Genomic DNA, 20,813 nt, shown 5'->3' with positions numbered 1-20,813 from the left:
TTACTTCGCGAACACGCGGCGCAATATCGCTGTCGTCTTATATAATCGTTCCTCTCGTTAAATATATTAGCTGGTTATCTAATAAGGACGCTCTATCTCGAAAAATAATAATTACGACTAATTAAAGAGAAAGAGAAAGAGAGAGAGAAAACGTCGTTAAGATATTCAGAAACTAAATCAACAATAAATAACTAACTTGGCAAAAAATAACGCGTTTAATTAAACGAAAATATTTCCGATTAAACGCAGTGTAAAATCGATCATTGTAATAACAACCCATGTTGCATACGTTAAATTAAATTAAATCTCCTCGAGGACTATGTGAATTCCTATTTTAATATCGATGTGCAGGGCTCCCTCGAGAACGGTGATCGAGATCATTTACCATGGTAATATTACCAGCAATATCGCCGCAGGAATATTAGTTCGCTGGCGATTTATTACCGGGCGTACAGAAAGAGAGATATTGAAGAGGATGTTCCGTGCGAACTCGGGAACCTATTTCCTTTGGCGACGGGTGAAAGGGATTATTTGGAGACGCGCTGCTCTCGCAATTCTGTGTATAATGCCTCATTGATATAGCTCTCGTTTTCGAAAGTTAAAGATTCATCGTTTCTTCGCACCTTTGTCAAGAATTTACTAAACGTACACGGACAACGTGAAATCTTTTTTCGGACGATCTTCAAAGAAAAAAAAACTCGCGATTTAAGTTAAAACGAAACAAAAAAAAAGCATCGCTATAACTATAGCTTAATTGCCTTAATTGAAATGCACGAATCGTCGTCCTGGTTCTTCTTCCACGTTTCTGTCCTTCCAGTGAATCTTCAGTACTATAATGCACAATCGGGAATAAGAGAAAGACAATCGGAAACAAAATGGCCAAGTCAAACGAGGCACGCGTGCGCGAGGACACGTGTAGACACTTCGGCACGATTGTAGAGTACAACATGAGGACTCCGAAGTACTCTCGAACTTTAAAAATCTCTCTCAGACAATTATGGCGGAAGTGACGGAACTAGCGCTCGGTCGAGTCGAGATAAATCTCCGAGCACGTAGCTATCCTCGGAGGGGTTGAGCAGCAACAGCAGCGTCGGCTTGCAACGCGTGCGGAACGTAAAAGAGCGCGAGGGTGTCTCGCACAGCACCTTCTTCTCTTCTTAATAAATTCTCGGAACGGAGTTAAACTAATTACAGATGCGTGCGGCGAATTTAAAACGAAATCACTTATCCGCAAGTGTAACGCGACGACGTGAAATACGATGTTGCACCGGACGCACGTGGAGTGATACACGTGACAGAGCGCAACTTCAAAAATTTCAGAAAAATTATCCGAGCGCTTGCTCCGTCCAAACTCTTGATAATTTCGTAGCAAATTTAAATAAATGTTAGAGACTTCGCCGATTAATTCTTCCTCTTTATAAGAATACATATATAATTTCGAATAATATGGCTATTTAAATAATTAAAAAAATCAATTGTAAAGTCAATTAAATAAATAAACTATAAATAAATCAATTAAATAAAAACCACTGCCTTTGTTCAATCACAGAATTGCTCGTCGACGATCAAGCGGACGCGATAGAGACGCTAACCGAATAAGTTTCGCGACGATGCGCGGTATAGGCGAGGAGAAGAGAAGAATCGACGGATGGTGTAGAAGAAAAAAAAGTTGAGGTAACTCCGGATACGAAAGTTTCAACGGGGCCAAAGACAAAGTAGAAGAAACAAAGGAATGCTGCTCCGCGTTTCCTTTCCTTAGTCCTGCGCAGAATTGGAAGCAACTAACCAATTTCCGAGAAAATAGTAGAGAGAAAAAGAAACGTACGATGCGAAAGCGAGAGGAATAAAGTAAAAAGAAAAACTCTAAGGAGGAAGAGGAGGAGAAGGAAGACGTAGGAAATAGAGGGAAAGGAAAAGGGATTTAAGAAGAACAGGAAGAGAAAAAGGAAGTGGAATAGCGGCTTAGCAGTCTAGCGACCTGGAAACTGGCTTCCTAAGTCGAAACCTTCGAAAGATTTGATAAACGCTGACGTCACTTCTTACAATCATCCCGCAAAGTTGTACATAGAACATACAAGTCGATGAGCGTTGATTCAACGTAAGATGTATGCAACCTTCTCACCCATCGGTATTTCGCAATTACGAATCACAAGAATAGCATACTTCCTAAAGAATTGCATACTAAAATATACAATTATTTGATTGTTAAATCGCATGTCTCAATTAGACTTTGTCTAATTACAATGATCATTCATTTATTCGTATCTTCTGTGACATCATTCCTATCGCAAGGTAATCTGGATCTTTCGAATTTGGTTTACGAGCTATGCCTGGGGTAGGCGATCTCGTCGCATGTACCCGTATCCGCGCGCTTAAAACCATCGTGATCCTCTTGTTGGAATACCTCGAACTCGCCAGACTGCACTGATCGTGCTTTGTCAGCCCCGTCTACCCTACTTCGGCAGAACAAGCAATCGCCGACCTCGTGTATCCACGACCTCGGCTCAGGTTCCATACCACGGGCGCGCGATTCTAGCTACCATTAATATCGGATTCTTCGGTGCAATTTACGAGGGAACGCCGCGAATTCAGGGTAGGTCGTTTAATCCGAAGCCAAATCTTCGCACGAAAACCGTGTCGTGGCTCGTACGTTTCGCGGAATGTTTTCTAACCCTGTGAATCCTTTCAAGGAACATTGCGTCTCATTATTCGGCCGAGAATCTTCACAAGTATTCGCTGAGAGAATATTAGGGACCCGTGGCTGTAAATACGACGAAATACCGTGCTATTTTATATCGTTTAATGAGACTCTTAATGATTATTATTTCGGTAATGATGGTAACGAGTATCACAATTGCGAATTACTAGAAATTGTGTTAATTAGAAAACAATGTAATCTTAGTTACAAAAAATTACAGTTACTTAGTCAAATATAGTAAGAACAAACTACAGTATTGAGCGGATAAACATCGCGACATTTAATTAATTTTAAAGAAAATGTGTGCAATATGTGTCTTCAAAAAGTAACAAATTTAAAATTTTGAGAAGAAAAATCTATAATTCTTATTTATGGAAAAATATTCGCAAAATAGCTCAATTCGCTATCAATCTCACCATAGTAGAATCGTCGTAATGAACATTGCTGGGAAAGTAATTCTCAACGCGCGTATCCAGCGAGCTAGCCGTCCCACTAAAGAGCGCAAATAAATTTTCTCGCAAGAAATACGGTCCTGGAAACTCGATGTTCCGTCTAACTACAGTGCGGCGAGAGTAAAAATAGCCGCTTTATTGTTGCGAATTAAGCGTGATAAATTGAAACTCGAACCATCGAAATTTTTCTAAGCCCGGCACTTCTAAGACATGTGGCAGAAATAGGCAAAAAAATACACGAGGACCCTTTCCATCATTAGAAAATTACTGTTGTACTAACGGGAACTCCTACTGCGGCGATATTTTACACCTCTACGGGAACAGACGGCTTTAGGGGACGATAAAAAGTTTTCGTGAAAGAGCTTGACGCTTTTTATGATTTCACCGGCGATATATCTTGGAGAATATAACGTTGTAACTCGATCGAATCTGGAGAAGTCGTGGCTTCTTACGGTTCCTAATTAATGGCCGGAGAGCCATCGGGAGCAGAGCGAGAAAGAAAGGTTCCAACAACGGTTGAATGCATAATTTTTAGTGGAAAACGGCAGCATTATATCCTAAGGTTGGCGGGAAAGCTAGGTTGCGGGAGACCGGCAAGATGGGAGGAGGCGCAAGGTGAGGCACAGACAACGAGAGAGATCGCGGAGGTGTGGGAATACTCTGGGGTTAGTTCCAAGCGATTTGGCTCTCATGCGATTTAACACGAGAACTATTATAACTCGATATAGATATAACGCGGTTGGTGCATCCCGCCTCTCGTTCGCGCACATGCATAATCGCCCACGCGCGCGCGCGCGCGCGTTCGCGGCGCACATTATCGGTCGTGCTCGTCTCTGTGGTGCCATCGCATTATTATGTACCACGACTACGACTGTAGTTAGCGTGCCATTGTAGTTTAAGCCTTGGAGAACGGTACCGCGCGTGCTCGCGCGCGCGGAAAGCTCTGCTTGCGAGCTTAGACATATTCTTGCACATTCGCCAATATAATGTACACAGACGCGAGCATATCGTGCGTCGAGAATATCTTACAGGTATTACTCTACGCTCTCTGTCTCTCTCTCTCTCCCCCCTCTCTCTCTCTCTCTCTCAGCGCTTCCGTTTCGGTTAACATTTGTGAAGTGACCCAAACTAACTCGAAACTGCGAAAAATGTGCATGCTCGTTTACGAACTTCACAAAATAAACTAAGCATTTTCCATCATACACCTGCGACGTATAAAATCGAATACATAAAATTCTGCTTATAAGATACAAGATTCTGTTATGATACGCGCTTCGCGAAACTTTGCCCCCTTTTCATTTCCCCCTTTATTCGCGTAATAGCTACGACCTAAGCAGCGAACGGACTGCATTCGATCGGTTGAGATCAATTCGTAACATTGCATGTAACATAGAGAGTTTTTCGTTTAAGACTAAAGTCAAACTGAATAGAATTGCACTGAACGGACTCGTTCCTTAACGCGGCGCACGGGAGTCGTATGCGGAAATGGGGGTCGTCGTCGTTTTCGAAACTCCTTGAACTTGCTTTCTCTTATAGCGTCCCGTATCGTCTGCGACGAGCTTCGTTCTCTCCCCTTCCCCCCGCTCGCGCCACCGTTGTGCCGTAATAATTATTTAATGGTGGCAAAGTAGGCGAATAAAATTAACAAACTATTGGAAGTAATTAGATCCTCGCCAAAGCAAATTAAATGGCTTGCGCTCGACGAGCTATTTAAATGATTATCTCCTGCCTTTATCGTTAGCACCATTCCGCGCAAACCCTTTCTATCCTTCCGCGCCGTGCTTCCTATGGAGCAAAACCCTGACTTAGCTACGACAAGCATCCGAGTAGTGAGAGAACCGAAGCTAATTATTCCGACAACTATTCCGAAGTTTACGGCTGTCGATCGGAACGTCTTAGCGCGCGAAACGAAATGTACGGCCGAATACCCGCGAGTTTCTCTGCCGTTCCTCTCTGTGCTTCTCTCCGTTTTATTTTTCTACTACTACTACTACTACTACTACTACTTTCTACTGCCGTTATTTCTTCGCGCGCGAGCGTGCCCGGGAATACCAATTGAAACGCGGCACGAAAGTCCTGCCATAACTCGAAAGTCCGCGCATAACGTGGGATGAATTCTGCAGTATTTTACTCCTTCGGGAGAAAAGAAATGGGGATGACAGTTTAAGCGAGGCGTAACCAAATCGGCCCAGATTGAAAGAAATGTCGGCGATAATTAAGTGTATTTGCGTAGAGATCACTTAAACTACCTGAATGGATAGACGACACGTTAATGTACAAAGCCGCACGAAATCAGTCGCGAGGCTACGTGGTAACAAAATTTTAATCACGAGCCACCACTGGACTCTCGTCCCCTGGCAAAGCTCTTCGGCAGAACATATACGTGACCGTCGCGTCGTCCTGGCGAAATAATACAAAACAAGCGGAATTGACTGCCGGAGCGGGGATCTTGCGCTGTTCTGACTCGTCGTGTCACAATCAGAATATACGGCTCTACGAGGGAAGATCAAAGCGGCTCTCGGGCGTGCGATGTGTGCACGTTACTGGATCAACGGCACCGAGTGCCGCGTGTGTGACTAACATAATCAAACCGCGCGAGACATCAGAGCGCGGGGCGGTATAACTTCGTCGTAGACTGTCACGACCTCGCGTACGTCGGTGATGAAAAATACAAGTATATAGAATACGATATCGCGAAATGTAACGATCGCATTAAAAACTGTAATTAACAAAGCGTTAATCTACACAGGCGAGGCAGTTACACAATTTCTTTACAATGGTAGGCGTTACAAAGGATGACAATTTTAACTATCAATTTCGTGATTTACGTCAATCAGAGATCGACACGCGGATGGTACCGCAATGTTTAACGCCAGAGGGGGTGATCCGATTCATGTGGTAAAATGCAGTATATAACTCGTGTTTGTATCTCTGTCCGCGAGCATAATGATTAGACCATCACGGTTGAATAACAGCTATTGTGATATACGGCAATAACAAAGAGATAGCATAAACGACAAATTTTAGTGCCCTTCCACTGTAACGCCCGCGTATTGACCGTTCTCTATTTTTACAACGATAAAGCATTATTGCAATCGGGTTTACTGTATTTCGATAGCCTTAAAAATATTATGGCTCATAGAATACTCATCGTCGATAATGTAACGCTGATGCACTATTTATTATACAGTAACTTCACGCTGCTCTGCTCCCACAGAGTAGAGTGGAAATTTATTATGTTGTGGCAATAATCCTTTGAAAAGGTTTAGCATCAGAGACACAATGGATTTAGTAATAATATACATAAATACAATATAATTAACAATTTAGTGTAATAATAATGAAGTTTCACGGAGTATGTATTTTGAATAATTAATAATAGATATTTCAATCAAAAAAAAATTTCCCTAAATATAAATAATTTAAAAATGCAAAGATTTTTTTTAGTTAGAACGATCCACCGATCTCTCGATTATTGTTCGGTAAAAATAACACATTAACTTTTCCTATCACCAGATATAATTTATTAACATATGATTGATTTATAATAATTGCAAGGCTTTGTAAATGTTGCGCGAGTACCTTTGCGAGTGTTCGCAATCACGTTTGGCCGGTCGACCCTAATTCGGAAGCGTACAGAAACCGTGGGCAGAAGCATGGAAAACGAGAGAAGTTTCGTCGACAACCCTCGGAGAATGTACCCTACAAAGCGGCAGACTTGGCGAAAGGCAAGGGCAATGGAGGGAGAACGGGAGTCGGCAGGCCGCACCAGAGAGCAGGAAATTACGTCTCCGGACGTCCGTTCGTTCGGCTACATCAGAGCGCTACAGCATAGGTCTTGAGAGAAACCGACGGCTCTCCTTCGGAAGGCGAGTGCAAACGCGGGAAAAGGCCGACAGGGCACGAGCAGAGGTCAGGAAAGGGCAGCTGAGAGAGCCGTAAGAAAGGCTGCGGCCCGTCCATGACCGGGAGCAAGACTGAAGAATACTGGGGCACGAAGGAGAGCGAAATTGGTCGCAGTGAATACACCCGACATTCGTCTTTATCTAAATGTACTTTAGGAATGCCACCGATGTAATGAACACGGACACGTATTCGCTGACGCTTTAAACTCGCATTCAGACCGAACAATCACGTACGAGACGCTTACTTTTACAACGATGACTAACCGTATCGCGCTTGTATCGAACGCGCGCGAATACTATGATTATGTTTATCAGAGATCACTGTTTCTTCGCGAAGAGTAAACTATCCTTGATAGTACGGCACGCTTTAAGTACGTTCCGTCTATCTCGACGCTAATACGTTTCTGTGATTGCGGTGCCAACTTGTAAGTATTCCGCACCGCGAAACGTTCGCTCTTCGGTCTATATAATGAAAGGCAAAGTAAACCTCATCGGTTTCGAGTACTCATTTACCGCAGACTATCCTAGTCTGAATTAGTTTCGAGTCACCCTCGAGCGTCTTTCCTACATAAGATAGTCGCTATATAATTACCCCAGCTATGACGTGACTGGCGGCGAGGTTGACATTTCTCGATGTAGATACTCCTCGGACGATTATCCTTATCGTTCGCTCAGAGAGATAGGAATAATTATAACGATATCGAGTTCTCACTAATGCCTCGTAACGCTTGTCTCGAATTATAATGTAGGTGGTATATACTGAATCATCGGGACATTCGATCAAAGCGATATCCGAATCTAACGCCTATTTAATCGGAAACCTTTCGCCTTTTGACCTTATTAAATCACTTTTGTCGCTGGTTTTCCAGTTGATAATAACGGAACAAAAGTAAATATCCGCGTACCAATGCACGTTAATCTTATGTACATTGATATGACAATAGAAGTATGAAATATGAGTTGATTTATCAGAGAAATTTGTTCCACGATATTTTACTCTTCCTTATTGTCAATTAAAACATGACAATACGACTAAATAAAAATTTATCGCGCAATCAACTCTAAAAAGGGAACCTTTATATAAATGAAAATATAGTAAGATAAAATTACATATCAGTACAACTTTATGTTGTAATTAATAAAGATTGCAGTTTTGTTTCTTGTATAAGATATAATATAATCAATTAGCTGCTCTAATATATACATATAAATATATATTTTAAAATCTTTATTGTGGCAAGAATTACATTTACTCTAATTCCACGGTATTTCATTTCACGGTACTGTTAATGTACTTAAGATTAAGGAAATCTATGCAAATAATCTGCGAATTTCGATATCGTCTCGTTTTTGCTGCACGGTGAAAATTTTTCTGTTATTTCAGCGATAACATCGTCGCAGAGCGAAAGCAACTGCGAATCACCGACATTTACATGATCCGACTGAAAAGTTGAAAATAAATACCCAATAATCGTGACCATATAAGACTACTATATGCATCTAATGCCTCGATTTTCTGAATCGAGAAGCAGATGCAAAATGTTGAAATAAACCTCTCGTACGAGAAAAACGAAAAGAAAGACAGACAAAACGAGACGAAGAAGAGAAATACAAAAAAGTATAAAAGAGTAAGACAATATAATCTATCATTCTTTGTTGAAAGTTTCCAAATTTGTTAATATCCGCATTCTCGAACGAAAACAAACATAACAGACGATAAAAAAAATAAGATTGCCACAAGACAGAGCCACATATTTATTTTTAAAAAACTGTAAAGAACTCTCTAATTTCTAGTATTATTTTTCTCCTTTGTAAAAGATGACATTTCGGACGGATAAGCAAACCGAATCGTCGTTACGAAATAATGTTATTTCAGCCGAAGCAATGTAGTTTCAAACCAGATATCGCCCCCATTGGAATATCCGTTCGTATCATTCTCGTTACTCCGTCTTTGCGTCTCGAGAAGTAATAACTAGAAGTGGGCAAATCTCGAAAAGCTCCGAGAGTCCGCGTGGCTAAATTGAACGGGAGAACGGAAGGTGAGAATCGAGGTAAAATTGACTCGCTACCTCTCGAGAATGACCGGATCGATTAGACTTCGTCGAGACGACGACGACAGCTTCGGGAACATCTGTGGTTCGACGTTCTTTTATGATTCGTCGAACAAGAGAACAAAGAAAACGGAAGAAAGAACGAGCCGATTGGACATGCCGTTGGAAAATCTCACTCGTAACTTCTTGCGGAAAAAAAGCCCCGTACCAGAAAACCCGTTGTACACGACCGACGTTTAGCTTAAACGCTCGTATCTCGGATAAAAAGACTCTGGTATCTCTCTATCATATTGATTAAAATTCTTGGTCACAATCGTGCGCATAAGTAAAATATCAATTAACGCACAAACATAATGGTAATCAAACGTGCGTCAGATTAACGCAATATTTCTCGCATTTTTGTGCGGATTCTCAAAATACATGGACACGGTGATCCATTAGTCCTACGAAGCGAGGCGCGCGTAATTGTTATCCGGCGCAAGCTGTTTATTGGTATCTCTCTTCGCCACAGCTCTCGCTACCTGACGGTTAAATTCTAGAGCGACGGCGCGTTCAGCGTCGCGGACAAAAGCATCACATCTGAAAACGTTGAAGCACTCACCTTGGGTTGCCACGAAGAGCAGCGTGGTGCAGAGCGTTGAAGCCATTGTTGTTGGTGAGGGTGATGTCTGCGGCGTGGTCCAACAACAGAGCCAACATGTCATCCCGTTTCTTAGAGATCGCGTCGTGAAGGGGTGTGTCGCCTTCAGAGTCCTGCAAGCAAGAAAATATTCTCTTCTGTTACGTATATTCCATTTTCCGATAATTAAAGTGCACGAAAATAAAAACCGATAAAATATCCCGAGATATGTTACACGACGTAGAATCTTAATCACTGGTAACACGAGATTATAAGTATTATTGAACAAATTAATTAAAGAGAAATATTGGTTTTTATTTATTTCATTTAAAATATTTTATTTTTAAAAATAGTTTAACCATATATATATATTTTTTTAAAATATTTTCCATTTGTGTTAAATGTCAAATATATAATGCACGCATGTCTAATTTTATACGTGCTTTTAATCTGATATTCTATATCGTTTCTCTCTGTTCCACCAGTATCGTTAATCTTTCCAGAATTGTAAGTCGTTTTTAACCCGAAAGAATTCAAAGACAGGATCACCGTAGACAACGAGTGGAACCGCACAATTCACCTGGATTCTACAGAACTGGATCAATGCTTCGGCCAGTTTTGGCTCCGGCGGTTACGATTCGAACGATACCTATATGAGCTTCAGTTGGCGATAAAACGTACGGAAACAGGGGCCATCCATTAATGCCGAACAACGCGGTACGAACTCGTCGCTAGCAAACAAATGGATGAACGAACGGACGAACGGACGAACGAACGAACGAATGAACGAATGAACGAACGAGCGAGCATAGGGATAAACACTACAACGATGGGCCGGTGTAACGCGTGCAGTTTGCAGACAATGCAAGTATTTGCGTTTGAAAACACGCGTGATAAGAATGATGGACTTTAGAATGGTTGCCACAAAAGCTTTTAACAAGCGCTTGAAAAAAGAATTCTAGATATTCTTTTCGCTGTGACTGATAATTGTTTCGTTTGGAATAACAAATAACGTTAAATATATTTACATTCAGCGTCGTTGAACTAATGAATTTACTAAATTCTCTTCAGAAAAAGATAATTTTGCATGCTCTATACCGTCGACGCCCATCAACGACAATAATTCACTCGATGAAAAGGCGATATCGATGAGGTACCGCTTTTACGATAAATCGAAAACGACGGAGCGTAAAATAGCATCTGCGACAAGCTCATGACGACGCTCGCATTCCGGCGCAAAAACTAGGAAGAGCGAAAAGCTAGAGCGCACTTTCGCGGCATCAGCCGCTGCCGGCTGCGTAAATAATAGGGCATCAGGCACAGATACTTTATGGGATCAGTTGGAAAAATCCTTTGTATAACTCCAATAACCGTGGAGGATAAATCTGCCGGCGCTGTCGAGAACCGCCGGCGCTATCTCGCGCTATAAATGCTGGCCATGTGTCACGCCACTAGGTGAGGGTAAAGGGGAGAAAGAGAGAGATAACGAGAAAGAGAGAGAAAGAGAGGTAGCAAAGGTGGACGAGAAAGAAGGCAGGGCTGAAAATGGAGGCAAAGCGAAGAGGAAAGCGAGAGGTCGAGGGAAAATGCCGTCGAGGCGAATGAAACTAGTTGGGGGCAAAGATCGTGCGACAGTCACGGGACCCTGTCTTATTTACCTGATCTCAGAATCTCGTACATTATTTTCGGCTATTATCCTCACTAAGAAAGAGCAATCAAGAGAAATCGCGAGATATAATTGCATTAATTATTGTATGAATACGCAATTAAACAAGCAATTTTGCGAGCAATTTTACAGTATTTAAAAAAATTACAATTTATAGAAACATTTATGGACTCGATCACATTACAGATAACGTTCCAGTAATCAATTCGTCAATAAATAATGACTGCTACCTTTCGAAAACTGTGATGACTATCGGCAGCATCCTTGATTTCTGAGGATTACAACGACTTAGACCGCAAACAAAGATTTGTACGAGAGAGAGAAAATAGTAGGTCCCTGAATGCGGACTTTCAATTTGCGACGCTGACGCGCGCTTTTCCACCGATGTGGTCCTTCTCCCATTCAACGCCCCCGCAGTTCCTTCTGGGAAAGAGTTTGCATTATAACCCCTCTGCTCCGTCCGTCTCCCCAGCAATTCTCCTTCTTTATATCTCACCGCCGCCCACTCGTTTAAGTCCAACAAATGACATTCAATTCATACCACACGCGCCACAGATAGCGTTCAAATAACTTGCGAAAACTTTAATTTCAACATTTCTCTTCTTCCTTCACGCCGCGACCGTCGCGATTCACCGCCGCCGGCCATCCCAGGCGTCACGATCCGTTCCGAGACGCTCGATCATTCCTAACGCCGACAAATTGCTAGAGACTTGTCAAATGTAAGAAGTACAAATGGTCCGTACGCGGATTCTACCGCGCGTAACTTTGTCACATATCGTTGTAGTTTGCTAGATAACACGGTTGAAAATAAAAATAAAAAAATATTTACGCGACGCGAAGTAATGCCACTCGCTACTTAATAAATTGAGAACGATGAAGAATACAGGCACATTCGGAAAACCAAATAAACGTTTACGGATATCCGTCCCGCGAAAGAGCATGTTCCCCAAATTTACTCAGGCTAAAACGGATACCTGGGCGTCGGCGCTCGTTGCTATCGGTGACGCTATGTATAGATCAGGTAAACGAGCCGGCGAAATGAGAAAAGACAACAGCAACAACGCAGGCGAGCAGCCTGGAAGTGTGGATGACAATCAGCGTCGGTGTCGAAGCCAGGACGGAAGAGAAGTGGAGGGGGAGATAAATCGACGACGGGGATGGGAAGCCGAAGCGAGTTGATTGCACCGCAAATATTGACATCGCTAATTCTTCCCCCCCCCCCGCCCCCAGCCGTTTGGCTCGTCGAAGACGACGAGCTAACTAATGAGAACTCTAAGACATCAGCAAAACGTAAAGCGAACTCGGATTTCAATGCGGTCATCATTCGAAATCGGAGAAGCAATCATTCAACGTGACTGACGATTGCAACGTAGCGAAGAAGCTGCTGTTTCCATTGTTACAGAGAGTTAACGGTATTCCAAGTACTAGGTATCGCTTTCTCTAAATAAATGTATACTGCATTGAATTAAATTGTTGTATGACTACTTGTTAGATTTATAGACAGCATATTACTATCGCATTCCATGTATGTTTATATTCCCATTGATGAAACATTTTTCAAATATATTGCACATAATTCAGTATTTCGACGATAATTACACGAAGCTTGTTCCGTACTATCGATTCTCAGATAAAAGCAATCCATTCGAACAAATGTCAAACCGAATTTTAGTGTTTGACTATCCGCTCGAGCGAGCTTTTAGACCGCATCCTCGTCAAATCTAATGTAACTAGGAATGATCGCAAAGGCGAATCCCGCAGTAAGCTTATAACTCCTTTTTCACAACGACGATCGATTTCGCTAAAACCGAAGGATGAGAAGGGACGAAGGGAGGATAAGAGTACTGAGAGATGGAGAAAGAGAGAGAAGAGCATCCCTTTCACCTCCGTTGTTACCTCAGCCCCTGATTTCTTCGATTTGGGGGAAGAGAAGTAAGGTAAGGCTCGAGTCGCGACAGGAATCTACGTGAGAAAACGGGATGGAGCACCCTCAAAGTCCGTACCCGCGCTTGATTGCAACCAACCTTTCCCACCCAGTATTTCCACTTTTGAGGAGGAGGCCCGGGGATTCCTTTGGCCGATGCACCAACGAGACAAAATCGGATAAAGGCGCTTCGCAAAGACAAGAACTGGTATGCGGGTCGTGTACAGACCCGAACGCCTACGGAAGAAGAGGAGGAGACAGGAGAAGAGAAGAAGGCTGGTGGATTTCCGAGTAGACTGTGGAAATGCAGAGGCTGCAAGATTCTTCGGCTGGCTGAATAAAAGTGGCAAGTGCTAAAAACAAGAGTTGGCTAACTCGTTACACTGATCGTGCCCGGACTTGTTATTCGACTCTTAAATGCGCACGGAGGCGTTTATGACGCCTTGTCCGTCAGTAAGCGAAGCACGCTAAATAAAGCTAGACATCTGTCAAAATATTCACGATATATCTGCGCTTACGCAAGTTCCTCGTGTATTTCCCTGCTTATCTCCGCCAAGTCAGAACGTCGCGATTGTGCTAATTGCCCCATCAAGCGAATCTAGGTTAAATTACTAAAATACAATGCAGTTAGAAATTCGAGATTTGATCACGAGAATAAAACAGCATGTTATGTAAGATTTTAATTAACATTTAATTTCTATAATATATAGGCTATAATAATAGCTAGGAAACCATAAATTATACCGGAAAAATTAACTTATTTATATCTCATCTCTAACTTTAAATCTTCATTACATTTACATTTGCCATACGCTTCAAAATCGCACAGCTATAGCGATACATTATGTAACGAGCGAATGACATAAATGAGCTCAAATAGAAGCACTTATTAAAACGGCAATCATTGCGCGGTTTGCTAATTTTTGATCAATGATTTGTAATCACCGCGGTTGGAGATAATGTCGAATCGTATAGCCGTGTTACTGTGCGTGTCGACGGATGGTAATCATCATACAGAAACGTTGATTTGGCGACGAGTGTATGTGCATACATGTACGCGCTGTCACGTATGGCTGACTGGTGCGCGCCTCTAACGACCCGGATCTACTTGGCAGCGTGAGGGTGAAGGCAACCCCCGGACGCGCGGCACTCGTACACAGCTGCACGGTCGCATAATATTACGTTTATATCTGACATTCATCATTAGCAGCGGTAATTTATGTTGAGCGCGAATGGTCCCGCGCGCGAACGGGCTAATTAATATAAATTGCCGGCGCGAGGATTACGCAGAGCGGCGATGCCGTGATGCTGCGATTCATTGTGTACTGCGCGAATCGGCCGGGAGCCGATTAAGCTGATAAATCGTCGCGAATAAAAATTTTCGAAATGCCGAGCCAGATAACAAGGGAAAACAAAACGCAATAAGGTGAGACGCGTCATATTGAAATTGTTTCTTCGACCGATCTTTTCCGAATCCGGGGAGGCAATACGTGCGATGATATACTGACCATGTGCGCTAATTTAAAATTATATTGGGGATCGATGACCCAGTTCTTTCGTAGTCGAGTCGCGCGACGCTTAATCCCGGACACGGCGCCGCCAAATACAATTCTCCCGAATCGAAACATCCTGATGAGATCGTTTTTTCTGAGCACGTCGTGCGCGAGTTCGCCGCTCTGCGCTTTATGACAGAGAGAGTCCGTAACTCGTCGTGCTTGCTGAATCGCCGCAGTACAATACACCGGTATACAGCGATATAAAAAGAAGGAAGAACAAAGGAAAATATTGGACTCAAGAGAAAATATCATACAAGCGAAAATATTGTGAAATTGGTTCAAAATAAAAAGGCAGAGAATAAACCAAGATGAAAAAACATTTTTATATCGTCAAAAAGATATCTTTTTCAAATGAATGCGCCATTTCCTGCGGTTTACAATCATGCATGCGCTAGAGAAGTATATAGACATTTCTCTACTTCGGGATCACTCAAATTTTTAGTGAGCGTGAGTTGATCGACGGTACGCAAAAATATTTATTTATTATAAACCTGATGCACTGCTATTTTACACCGAGAAAAAACGGCAAAGCGACTGTTTTCCTGTTTTCCTAATCAAACTGTTTTCCTAATCAAGAAATGCGCTAATGTAAAAATACTCAAGAGAATCAGAAAATTATACCCTATATAATTTTCTCTCGATGCCAACAAACTTTTCCCGATCTTTGGTTACGCAGTCTTCCGCACACGGAGCAAAATTTAATTTAGCAAGGCGAGTCAAGAAAGGGTAGTGGAGATGCTAGCCGGGCGGAATAGTGGTGGTCACAACAATAACTTCGAAAAACCCTGTATCCGCACCCCGTCCAAACCGTGACCACTCCTTGCTTATTGCTTTTAGTATTAACGCGCCCCTCGCTCCGCCGAGCTCTTCGCCGCGGGCTCGCTCTTTGTAGCGACAAAAGGGTCCCGACTATATTTCGTAGTCACGAAAACCATCGTCTCCTCTCTTTCTCTTTGACCAATCTTCTTTTCCGTACTCATAAAACGAGAGTCATAGAGAGACGAACGACGCGTAACTTTATCGGAGACCGTTGCGCCGATGTATGTCACGCGTTTCCGCGCCAGTGATCGGACAAATATGATACCCCTTTAGCATTGCACGCGCAAAAACAAAGATTAATTAACGAATAAGCTCGAGAAAAAGTAAATTTAAAATCGTGGTCGTTGTCAGAGACGCAACATGTTTATATGAATGTTTAGCAAGTACCAACACTTTAATTTACCAAAAGAATTTACTGAAGTAAGAATTTTTGTAAGATATCGAGATATCTTATAAATAGATGAATAACAAAATGTAAAACAAGACTTTATCCCTTTGCAATAATACGTACATCACATTTATAAAACGCGTGGCGGTATACAAATGTTTTCTCGCGACACCTATTTTCTTTCCGACAGCGCGTTCCTTCAAACATTCGTATATTGATGTCATGCTCGAGTGATGGCATCATCCATCAAAGTATTGGTTTAGTCATGCTCTTGTCTCTCTGCGATACTACTCTGCGGCACCGCCGCGTTCTCTCGCGCGCATCAGACGCAAACTTGTCATTGTGTCAACGTCGATCTGGCTATCAAAATATCATCGAGTATCGGTGCGTCGCCCAAAGCAGCAAGAACTGTCATCCATCAGAGAAAGCTTGCAACGTCCAAATGTCATCTCGCTTCGCTCTCTACTACGTTTAATTGCGCAATGATCGATACGCGACGCTTACGCATTGCGCGTTCTATTGCATGTGGTTAATGTATTTTTTTTCTCGTCTATAATCCGGATTAATATAATACTGTGTATAAATCGCATTTGTCATATATTGTAGAAAACGCGCAAACAAATGTCGGAGCGATTATTTTAAATGATTATTTTAAACGAGAGAACGAGGTCGGAATTGTCCATAAGTCGATGAACATTTGACGATCACTCGATTCTAATTTAAGTCGAGGTAACCCTCGCTAAGAAAGACAGCGATGCCGCTGATAGTGCAACCGACGCTAGCAACCGGAAGTCTGTCGAAGATTCTCTGCGAAAGGGTCCCGCGAACGTCACCGGCAGTCCACCTCCGGTTGATTCGCGACGGCGCTGCCGGTAGTTTACGGTTTCCCGGGCGGGCCATAACTTCGGACCAGACAATTCATAAAGCGGGCGCGGCAAAAGGAAGAAAGTGGAAAAGCGAGTGGAAAGACATCTTCGGTCGGAGTGGGTTGCTGGTTGGGTAGAGTCGTCGTTGTCGTCGTCGCCACCGCCACCGCCACCGCCACCGTTGCCGCCGTCGCCGTCGCCGTCGCCGTCACCACCAAAGTGCTCTCTAAATTATTCTCTCGAGTGTCAAGAGTGGAGGGGTCTTGGAAAACGGTGACCGACCTGGACCGGAGAAATAGAAGTGGTCCGTTTGTGGCGCAGGGGAGTAAAGGACGACAGGAGAGATAGAGTGAAAAGAAAAGATCAAGCACACAACGGACACGGGAGTTTCATTGCCTCTGGTTGTTTGCTTCGCTCTTTCTAAGATGATATTTACCTGTTTTAGTTAATTTGAAATTGATGTCAATATCCGAGAAATTAAACAAAAAATGACACACATTAAAGTAAACTAGACAAACATTTGTATTTGAGATAAATACAAATCTATATATTATGATCAACTTATTTTTGAATCAGTTATTATATTCTATGTATTATAATCTATAATACTTTCGCAACAAAGCACTAATGTATCGCTACGTAACAGTATAAAGAAGATTTTATGTCAAAACTTCGAAAACACAAACATGAACCTTTTCATTCGAATTTTTGGGAGAGCGCTGAATCGTGAATATTTCGCCACATTATAAACTTCTGAAAAATGTTACGGCGAACTATCGTAAATAATCCGCTGAAACCAGAAACCCCGGTTTACACGTTGCTCGTGCAGTTGCCGCGTATATTCGAGATCTATTTTCCTGCCGCTAACTCGCATTCGTACCGTTTCTTGGTAACCGTCCAAACCATTGCAATTTACTTTTCGTCGGAATAATGGAGAGAGTACCATCTAGCTGGAAGAGACGCGAATCCCGACAATTATACGATTAGATCCATCCCCTATTCAAATATATTACTTTCGTCGCGCTAATAAAGTACGCTGACGCGATTTCGACTCGCGACATAAATTTTAGCTCTGCTATAAATGTCGAAACTTATAGTTTACCGCACCGCCTAGCGTGCGGTACTAGAGCTCTAACTCAGCGTCAATTTTCACGAATACGTACATAAATTCCGGAAAATTCGCGTAAATCTCTATAATTCTGGTCATACATCGGGGATCGAACAATATACACGCGAGACCCCGATGCTCACGCGCAAAGGATTTTCGAGCGCCGAGAAGGCGCCGCGTTATTCTCCAAGCTGGCTAAGAAGCGAGACTTACCGGCTCGTTTCTATCTCAGTCTATCCGACATCGGCTAGACGAGGACATTTTCACCACGCGACGCGAACGAAGGAAAAGGAAGTCTCGGCGCGGACGAAAAGCTCGCGAAGCGACTGGTAGGATGAGCACGAGATTAAAGTATTTGCGACTGCAAGAACAACGTGACCCAACTGTTAACCGTCGACCACGCCTGTTGTGCTCTATATTTTCCCGCAATGCTTCTATCGTCGATATATAACCATGACATAAATATAAGTGTCTAGTTTGTTTCGATAGCGGAGTACGGACTACGGAATAATCGATGAAACATCGCCGTTAAGTCTTTATTCTCGCTGTCGAGACTCGATCGTTGTTTGTCGTAAATTTTAATTACATCAGCCCCTAAGAAAATACGATCGATCGTTGCTTCTTTTTCAAAAATTGCATTGCTCTCGCGACAGAAACTTCTCATCAGCCGAAAGCGGGCGAGCTGAAGTAACACCTTGACAACTAAGTTTATATGTTTGCAAACTCCGCCGTTCAAAGTAGAATGAGCTTCCTCGCAATCTACAGTTTCGGCAGCTAATTCCAAAATTACTTTAGAAAGTCGAGAGAATCGGGATAAGAAACGCGGGTTGATATTTACGAGAATAGACCGCTAGTTCGGTCTAATGGCAAGAACCAACAGAGTATCGCGCGACGCCGGAAACATGGTACTATAACAACGAAAACCAGGTCGCGCGATACGGTTCTTACGTAAGAAAACAAACTCGTCTCAGTGCTGAAAGGATAGATCGCTCCTGGTACTTCTCATCTATACGCTTCTCATCTACGAGCCACAGGGCTATCTACAGATGCCTTTGCGATGTTCGAATTATACAAATAATCACTGACGAATAATGGCTCGCGGGAAATTTCAAGCGGATACACATAATTCGGACAAGCGGACAAGTGATAGCTCATAGACACGTAACGCAGCCACGTTTCATCCTTCTAATTATGGAGTTTACGCCACACCACGAAGCGCAACGCGCCCGCGCCCGCCCTTAACCGGCGATGTACGTTAATCCCGTTACTTCCGCGGTCTTAGCTTCGTAATCCACGGCTCCTGATTTATGCGGCAGATACTGCAGAGATAACTCGACGGGCAAGAGGGCGACGCGGCGGGTCACACAGTCAGAATTACTCCCGGAGTAACCTATCGTATCTTGGAGAACGCTGAAAACGTTTGCGTCACGTACGAACAAAGCTTAAGTCTGGATGCAATTGACCTCGTTTCCAGAACTGTAAAAAGGTACCTTAACCCTAATGCTTTTTATATTACGAATTCTAGCACCGTAATATCTCAAAGGTTATAACCCTGTGAATATGTGAATATTGTTACCGATATCGAGCAACAAAAGTAATAAAATTCTATACCTTCCTCTGGCTTCCATAACACGATAGCCAGTGTTTAATCGCGTAATTGGAGAATCTGGAAAAATCTTTGCAAAAGAGAAGATAAATTCACGCAAAAACACAACGTACTGAATGGCGGCCAGTTAAACACTAATGGCCTCGAAAATCAGCCACGCTCTATTTCTAAGTTCTCGGCGATTATAGACAGTCTCATTCCGACTAACGACCCATAAAATCTAATCCTCTCTGATGGGACAGTCCGAAAGGGGTCGAGAGTTCATTTCAAACTCACCCCCAGGTGCAGCGATCTCCCGACCGATCGGTCGGTGACGAAGAAACGAGCAGGCGGACGGACGGGCGAATGTAGCGATTAGACATTCTTGCTGGTGAGGATAAAATAAAATTGGGAAAAGGTGGCGAGAGAGGTACATGAGGAGAATGTGTACCGTACCGATTGAGACCATGGGGCCAGAAGCGTGGCCTGCCCTGGCTGTGTTTGCTATGTTTATGGCGGCAGTTACTGCCCGTATAATAAAGTAGCACCTAACTGGACCCACTCGCACACAATTCCACCTCCTTATACGCACACGTAAACTTCTACACGAGCTGCGCGCGCGTCGTCTTTTCTCATCCCCCCGCATAAAGGTTCTCTAGTTTCGATCACCCTCTAGCCGCGTAGCAGTTCTCTGCGTCGAGCTTTTATGCGTCGCCACATCCGACCGATACTTGACGATCTACGAGGCAAAAAAAAACCGATATCGTCACCGATATCGATTCGTCGTACAACAGTTGACCAAATTATTTACCTCATTACGTACAAATTGTAATTTATGTGTCCAAATATTGCGGAAATCGGAATCGGAGTTCCGGCGCGGTAGCTATCCGGCAGCTCCGGCTGACGGAAATATTGTAGCGTATATAGCAATATTTGTATTCGCGAGACAAAAAGAACATTTCTGGAACACAACACCATTCTACGGTAATCACAATTAATTGAAGTTTAAAATTGGTTACTTATATAACGCGCGTAGTGCATGTTCGGAATAACATAATTTCGAGCGAGACAAATCCTCGCATGCACGGTACAATAATTCATATCCGCAATTGATCCATTAATAATAAATGATATTGAATAACGCACAGTGCAATTACATTTGCACAGTGATCAATA

At 42.9% G+C, this 20,813-nt stretch overlaps 2 protein-coding genes across 2 annotated transcripts in view; one reads left to right on the top strand and one right to left on the bottom strand.

The window, feature by feature from the left end:
* Mib1 (E3 ubiquitin-protein ligase mind bomb 1) overlaps nt 1–20,813 on the bottom strand; it is a 369,291-nt gene that overhangs the window by 314,640 nt on the left and 33,838 nt on the right. Inside the window, exon 9 of the mRNA XM_077405990.1 lies at nt 9,708–9,859. Within this exon, the coding sequence (XP_077262116.1) occupies nt 9,708–9,859 (152 nt within the window). The remainder of the gene's footprint in view (nt 1–9,707; nt 9,860–20,813) is intronic.
* Nucleotides 1–20,813, top strand: part of LOC143897439 (uncharacterized) — a 188,004-nt gene that overhangs the window by 154,595 nt on the left and 12,596 nt on the right. The gene's annotated exons all lie outside the window — the stretch shown is intronic.

Source organism: Temnothorax americanus, unplaced genomic scaffold (assembly GCF_048541705.1).
Source record: "Temnothorax americanus isolate GAGA-0224 unplaced genomic scaffold, ASM4854170v1 Scaffold1, whole genome shotgun sequence".
NCBI lineage: Eukaryota > Metazoa > Arthropoda > Insecta > Hymenoptera > Formicidae > Temnothorax > Temnothorax americanus.
This window is presented reverse-complemented; position numbering and strand designations above follow the sequence as displayed.